Source organism: Rhopalosiphum padi, chromosome 1, assembly GCF_020882245.1.
Source record: "Rhopalosiphum padi isolate XX-2018 chromosome 1, ASM2088224v1, whole genome shotgun sequence".
In the NCBI taxonomy this organism is placed as follows: domain Eukaryota; kingdom Metazoa; phylum Arthropoda; class Insecta; order Hemiptera; family Aphididae; genus Rhopalosiphum; species Rhopalosiphum padi.
Window position 1 is genome coordinate 26,523,100 of NC_083597.1, and position 7,830 is coordinate 26,530,929.

The window sequence follows — 7,830 nt, forward strand, 5'->3', positions numbered from 1 at the left end:
AAATAATTTTTTATATTATGATAAATTTAAACTTTTAGAATATGTATTATGACATTGTATTTATAAATGATAAACCTATTTTGCAGGCATGTACACAAGGTGTTTTGGGTGTTCAAACACCCCCCGAAAATCGAAATACTTGGGAATTTTATAATTATTTACTTATTAAATTTTAATGTTAATTTTTTTATATCAATATCAATGTCTGTATTTAAAAAAAGTATTTTAAGTATACCTAATTTTCATAAAATTTTTTTGTATATTTATTAAAAAAAGTTCTACTTTTCAATAACTGATTTTCAAAAACACCCCCCCAAAACTTTTTTTTGCGTTCGTCACTGCTATTTTTCATATAATGCACATAATTATAATTCTTATAATTCACAATATTGAAGCAGTAAAATACCATTATCTACAACTTTGAATGAATCATAGAAAATAGATTTGGTAATGTAGTTAGTTACATGGCACTATGGCAGGTGGGACAAAAAAAACATTATATTAAACGGCTATGTATTTTAGATTTACCTAAATTTTAATAAAATTGTTAAAATCCATGACTTAATAAGTATTTCTGATTTCAGTATTCATGATATTTTGTTGCACAGTCTTGGAATTTTTGTTAATTCTTAGTTTTGTTGTGACTGTGTATTAAAAAATTAAAAAATTAAAAATATAATTATTAATTTTTAGGTACCTATATCATAGAACAGTGTTCTATGCACAGATATAGATAATAATTATCTATATCTGTGGTTCTATGATATATTATGGTTTATTCACGATTTGTGAAATCCCAAAGAGTAAGTATATATAATCTACCATGGTTAACTATTATAAACTAATGTTTGCGCAATGTTTTTGTGCTAGTCATCATGATAAGACAAACTGTGGTCTGTGACTTGTGAGTGGTGAAACTTCGAGGGTCGAGACTAATTGTCTTCTCAAAAATACAAATATTACAAATAAAGAACCTATTCAATACAATTTGTTTTCTCTATTTCAAATTGAAAATTATAGTTTTATAAATTTCATCTAGTATAACTATTATTATTTTTTGATTAATTAATTACATTAACATGTCATCGGCTATTGTAGTTGATTCTGTGAGGGAGAAGATTCTACAGGAAAATCGTAAAAAACTTATTGAACATAAAGAGATTTCTAGTCGTCTAAAAGGAAGTAAGTAAAAGATTAAATTTAGGTATATGTTTTAGATCCCGAGTGGAGCGGTTTATTAATTTTTTTGGGATATATGATAAGTAGTCTATAAAATGCTTTAATTTTCAACTATGTGTGTGATTTTACTATTTTTTTACTTAACAGTGCGAGAACAAGCAAAAGAGCTAACAAAACAATATGATAAATCTGAAAATGATCTAAAAGCTCTCCAGAGTGTTGGTCAAGTAAGTTAAACATTTTATCCACAGTAAAATTGAGTACTTATCCTAAATTATTAATTTTAGATTGTAGGTGAAGTATTAAAACAATTGACTGAAGACAAGTGTAAGTTTCTTTAAATTTAAATTGGCGATATACATATTTATTAACAATGATAATAATTTACTAGTTATTGTAAAAGCAACAAATGGCCCACGCTATGTAGTTGGATGTCGACGTCAACTCGATAAAGCAAAATTAAAAGCTGGTACTCGAGTGGCATTAGATATGACTACATTGACTGTAATGCGTTATTTGCCTCGTGAAGTAGATCCATTAGTGTATAAAATGTCCCACGAAGATCCTGGCGAGGTTACATATTCAGCTATTGGTGGATTATCTGAACAGATCCGTGAATTGCGAGAAGTATATATTATTTTAATTATAATATGTTATATTTATTCAATCTAAAACCTAGCATTAATATTTCCAGGTTATTGAATTACCATTATTAAATCCAGAATTATTTCAACGTGTTGGAATAACTCCTCCTAAGGGCTGTTTACTTTATGGACCTCCGGGTACTGGAAAAACATTACTGGCTAGAGCTGTAGCTAGTCAACTAGATGCCAATTTCTTAAAAGTTAGTTATTTATTATACAAATTACAAAATAACTTATTCATATGGTTTGAGTGTATGGTATATTGTTCAATGTTTAATTGATTTAAATCAATTATATTGATTTTAAAATGTATTAGTCAAATCATCAAATTATTTATTATTTTTCCAAATTCTTAGAAAAATCCTATTTTTAATTTAGGTTGTGTCAAGTGCGATTGTTGATAAATATATTGGTGAAAGCGCTCGTCTCATTCGAGAGATGTTCAACTATGCTAGAGATCATCAACCATGTATAATATTTATGGATGAAATAGATGCTATTGGTGGTCGTCGATTTTCTGAAGGAACATCTGCTGATCGTGAAATTCAAAGAACCCTTATGGAACTTTTGAATCAAATGGATGGTTTTGATTCTTTAGGTCAAGTATGTAATTATTTATTATTTATTTTAAAGTTACCAATTTCTGAATTATAATTACTTAATAGGTTAAAATGATTATGGCTACCAATCGACCAGATACATTAGATCCTGCTTTATTAAGACCTGGACGTTTAGATCGCAAAATTGAAATTCCATTACCTAATGAACAAGCTCGTTTGGATATTTTGAAAATACATGCAGCTCCTATTACTAAACAAGGAGAGATTGGTACGTATATAATCTAGAAAGGATTGCTCTATTAGTAGTTTTTAAAAAATTTAAAATTTTGTTGCATTACAATTTATTTAAAATTTTGTTTTTTAGACTATGAAGCTATTGTAAAATTATCTGATAATTTTAATGGTGCCGATTTGCGTAATGTGTGCACAGAGGCTGGTCTTTTTGCTATACGTGCTGAAAAAGATTATGTGACTCATGAAGATTTCATGAAAGCTGTAAGAAAAGTGTCAGATAATAAGAATTTGGAATCTAAATTAGATTATAAGCCAATATAAATATTTGTATTTGTAAGAAAAAATATTATCATTCATTTGCTGATAAGAGGTGTATTTAATGTTTTAACAAAAAAAAGATGATAATTGTCATCAATAAAACAATAGCATCATCTATTATTATGATTACTTATATACGTTTTAAACATTACTTTTGTACTTTGTAATATTGTAAAAAGTATTAGTAATATTTGCTAAAAACAGTTTATATTATATTTAATTTGGTAAATATTTGAAAATAAAATAAAAGTAGTTTTTTAGTTAAAATAAATTTAAGCATCATCCACAAATGATAAAATATCTTCTCTAATTTATGTAAATTATATTAACCATCCATATTAATACATATTTATCCTTAAAAACGAAACATTGAGTATTTTAATTAAATTTGTCTTGTGTATTTAATAAAGAATTAAAAACATGTTATTTTTAATCTCATTAAATTGAAACTGATTATTAAAAATTATATTCAGAAAATATGTCCAAATATCTATTTATTTGATGGCTGTATACAATAATTTGAAAATTTTCATTAATTTATATAAATAATGCAGGGTTTACATATATTACCATCTACAAAATAAAGCCTAAATTCTCCATTGTCTACAATTTTTAAAAGGGATGTCTAATCCTCTTGTACAGGTATTTCAAATAACAAATTTAGTTGGATTTTATTTTCCCTGCATTGATATGCATTTGATGATCTTTTTTTTTTTTTTTTTTAATTAAAACAATTCCTAAGAATGATCTTTTATGAGCTGTTGCGTTGTCAACAAATATGGACTTTTAAAATAGTTTTTTAAAACTTAATGCGCGTGGATATCCTTATAGCTAATTGCGGTAGTCACGAAAATAACCGTAGTCTCGTATTACAGGAAAGTACCATTTTGGTAGTCTTAAATAACAGGATTGTGATGTCAAAAATCATGGTAGTCTCGTATAACAGGAAAGTACCTTTTAATCTGTATAGATTATAGTTATAGACATGAGAAAGCAATACGTATAAATCATTTGACATAACGTAATAGTTTAATATAATATTAACTCAGAATAGATAAAGTTTAATTTAATTTCATATATTCTACTCTAGTATTCTGTGGTATAAATATTAAATACAGATTAAAGATTATACGGAATCGGATATATATTATAACTGACTGGCTGTCAAACTGAAATATAAAGAATGAATACTTATTACACCTTATTATACGTATTTAACGTATTTTCATATATTATCTGTGGACTGTGGGTATTCTGTATTTCTGTGTATTAAATATTAAGGTTTATGATTATTATTTATCAGTACTTATAATCAGGATATCAAAAATTAATAATATAATCATGAATATAATACAAATATTTCTTATCATACTATTCATACTATGGAAAAAGTTACGTGTGTAAAAAACTTCTAAATAGTAAATTTTAAAAGTTATTATTTCAATCTCAAACTCAATTTCAGAACTCGATTAAAATTGTATTATTACTTTAGTTATTAAAAGTCGAATAATTTATATTTAGTTTCAAACAATGACTCAGTTTAGAAATTAACGTACGTTCTTCACTGCAAATCAAAAGAACGAATTCTTGGGTGAGACATAGACAACCTACCTACTACCTATAAATGAATCATTTAATCATTGTAAATCAATACAATTTAAAATAATGACATCTTGTTATGTATTAAACTGAAAATTAAAAAAATTAATTTAATAGATTATTGAGGATTTGTATTGATCATTTTTTTTTTTTTATTGTAACAAAATATAATTACATTAACAATTTTTTTCTTAATTTTAGTGTTTTTATGTCCATCTTATCGATACTTATATGGTTTATATGAACAAAATGTCGTATGATGGGATGATGCAGTAAATAATATGAATATATTTGAAATTATGTAGATCATCTAAACATTAACCACAGATATGGAGTTCAATACACATTTTATGTTTGATGTCTTGGTAATTTTATTGTCACAGACTGTATTCTTTATGTGTGGTTGGGTATATTTTGTCAAGAAACTATTTAAAGATTATGAAGTGCATCATAAAACAATTCAACTAATATTTTCAGTCACGTTCTGTTTATCCTGTACAATGTTTGAATTAATCATATTTGAAATTGTTGGTATACTAGTTCCCAGCTCTCGCTATATATTTTGGAATATAATACTTTACAAGATGCTATTTATGGTTGTTGTACTTATACCATTTTACTTATGTTATTTTACTTTAAGTAATATGTACCCATTTTTTCAAAAAAAAGTTGGAATTTTGGCTTCAGTGATTTGGATATTATATTTATTCTTATTTTGGAAAATCGGTGACCCATTTCCTATGTTACCTCAAGAAAAAAAAGGACATTTATTCATAGAAAACTGTATTAGCAGAATTGGTGTGATTGGTGTAACAGTCATGGCATTACTATCTGGTTTTGGTGCTGTTAACTATCCTTATACTTCAATGGCATATTTTATAAAAGCGGTCACTGGTGATGATGTCATAAATGTGGAAAAACAACTTCTTCAAACAATAGATGTTATTACTGCTAAGAAAAAAAAAATTTTATTGGCAGAAACAAATGCTGGTGTGAGCACTTTTGGATTTATGGATATGTTAAAAAGAGTCAAGTCAAATGTATCCAGTGATTTAAGGGGAATTAAAAGTGATATTAAAGCATTAGAAGAGCTTAGTAGACATTTATTTTTGGACACACATGATCTGAACAACACTTTGGAACGCACTGCTTGGGCCAAAACGTGGAAAGGAAAATATTTCAATTTCCTGGGTTATTTTTTCTCATTATATTGTGTCTGGAAAATAATTATATCCACATTAAATATAATGTTACAAAGAGTGGGGAAAAAAGATCCAGTTACAAGAGGAATGGAGATTTTAGTGGAATTGGTTGGCATTGATGTTGATGTATCATTTTGGTCGCAACATGTATCATTTTTATTGGTTGGATGTATTGCATTCACTTCAATAAGAGGTCTCCTATTAACTTTAACAAAGTTTTTCTATGCACTTTCTAGTAGTAAATCATCAAATATTATTGTTTTAATATTTGCTCAACTTATGGGCATGTATTTTGTATCATCTGTATTATTAATGCGTATGAATATGCCAGCTGAGTATAGAGCTATTATTACAGAAGTACTTGGGGATCTACAGTTTAGTTTTTATCATCGCTGGTTTGATGTTATATTTTTAGTAAGTGCAGTATCATCTCTAACATTTTTAACATTTGCTCACAAGCAAAGTAAGGTAGACCTACCACCTATGTTTTAATATTTAATTATTGCCTAATTCAATGTATTTTATATTATATATATATATATATATATATATATATATATACCTATTACCTAATGATTGTATTTATATATATAAAATAATTATTATTTGTTAGTAGGTAACAATAAGTGATAAATTACATACTTATATCCAATTTTATATTATTAATGTGTAATTAATAGAATACATAATTTCTTCTATTAATATTTTTTATAAATGTATTCTAAATGATCTCATAAATGGTTAAAAATGATGTATGTATAAGTATAAAATAAATATTACTTAAATGCCCAAAACTGTGTTTTTCTAATCCTAAGATTATTTCAACTTTTAACGTTTAATTTTGTAATGAAAAAACTATAGGTACAGAAAAATTAAAACATGAACATTTTTAAATATAAATAGGCTGCCAGCCCGAGTGAGTAAACAATAAAGATAAATATTTTGGTAGTTGACATTAATGAGTTAAAGAACTAATTGGCTTTACACTAATTTTCCACTGAGTAATTTCAAAATATAACATGAGGTTAAGATAATTTATTACATAATTATATTTAAAATTAACAATGTAGGCACATATATATTGTAACAATATGTATAAACTTAAAAAATATGTTAACCCTTTTTAACAGTAGTAATGAATGACATGGTTCATAGATGCAGATACCCAACTTTTTTTTTGGGGGGGGAGACTAACGCCATTTCTCCATATTTTCTACAAATATGTTTAGTACTAATTATTAAATGTTGAATTGTGGGACTTAGTAAAAATTTTAGAGAAGATGTTCCTCTTAAACCATGTTAAGTAAACTCTAATATGAATCTTTGATAAAATTGATTTTGCTAAAAACTGGTTTTACGTTAAAATAACAGTTTTATCCTGATGTTTGTTTTTGTTTACCTTATTATTTTGAAAAATACCTATTGAGAGTTTTCGTTTTTGATCCAGATGTATCATATGTACCAACTATACTCGTAACGAAATAAGAACGTACCCAGTCGCAGGTCGACGTTAATTGGATTATAAAAACGTAATGAATCGATAATTTGAATTTTGAAATTCAGGAGACCGAGCTGAAAATTCTATACATATATACCTATTAAGTTTTCAAATAATCGAGGGGACAAAATAAATAATTCGAAATCAAGATAGGTGAAAAATTGATTATATACATACATACACATACGAGTACATTAATGTATTTTGACATTTATTAATTTACATTTATTTATTATATTATTATACCTATGTTATTAAGAGGGCGTCACAGTCGTCACACTTGCATGACGTGTTGTCTCCGTCTTACAAGTATGTAACATGGCAAATTTAATACGCTCAGCAGATCCTGTTTAGCTCCGTTAGTTTAAAAATTAGAGTGAATCGATCTATTATGAAACTTGAAAGAACATAATCTATGTTTGAATTGGTTTTTTACGACTATTACATTTTTAAGTGAGTTATTAGCATTTTTAATTTACGCTATATGTTATATACGCATAACTTGCTAAAAAATTGAATTATCGTAAAAAACCAACATACAAACACAGATAATGTTCTTTCCATCAAATAGGTCGATTACTCTAATTAGTACTGGA

The 7,830-nt window shown here is 26.5% G+C and overlaps 2 protein-coding genes across 2 annotated transcripts; both read left to right on the forward strand.

Annotated features, from left to right (window-relative positions):
- Nucleotides 1-879: 879 nt before the first annotated feature.
- On the forward strand, nt 880-3,361 carry LOC132917337 (26S proteasome regulatory subunit 10B). The gene is made up of 8 exons (XM_060978040.1): nt 880-1,182; nt 1,327-1,406; nt 1,467-1,506; nt 1,571-1,806; nt 1,874-2,023; nt 2,202-2,426; nt 2,489-2,651; nt 2,748-3,361. The coding sequence occupies exons 1-8, from the start codon at nt 1,080-1,082 to the stop codon at nt 2,936-2,938; spliced, it is 1,188 nt and encodes a 395-aa protein (XP_060834023.1). The 5' UTR covers nt 880-1,079; the 3' UTR covers nt 2,939-3,361.
- A 943-nt stretch (nt 3,362-4,304) lies between these two features.
- LOC132917916 (Golgi pH regulator) lies at nt 4,305-6,508 on the forward strand. Its single transcript, XM_060978913.1, has 2 exons — nt 4,305-4,526; nt 4,736-6,508. The coding sequence occupies exon 2, from the start codon at nt 4,864-4,866 to the stop codon at nt 6,226-6,228; it is 1,365 nt and encodes a 454-aa protein (XP_060834896.1). The 5' UTR covers nt 4,305-4,526; nt 4,736-4,863; the 3' UTR covers nt 6,229-6,508.
- Nucleotides 6,509-7,830: the final 1,322 nt, after the last annotated feature.

Bases quoted from the DNA above. Each gene is read 5' to 3' on its own strand.
- LOC132917337 (XM_060978040.1), top strand. From the start codon at position 1,080: ATGTCATCGGCTATTGTAGTTGATTCTGTGAGGGAGAAGATTCTACAG. The intron at 1,183-1,326 runs GTAAGTAAAAGA...TTTACTTAACAG, and splicing joins TTCTAGTCGTCTAAAAGGAA to TGCGAGAACAAGCAAAAGAG. The intron at 1,407-1,466 runs GTAAGTTAAACA...TATTAATTTTAG, and splicing joins CTCTCCAGAGTGTTGGTCAA to ATTGTAGGTGAAGTATTAAA.
- LOC132917916 (XM_060978913.1), top strand. From the start codon at position 4,864: ATGGAGTTCAATACACATTTTATGTTTGATGTCTTGGTAATTTTATTG.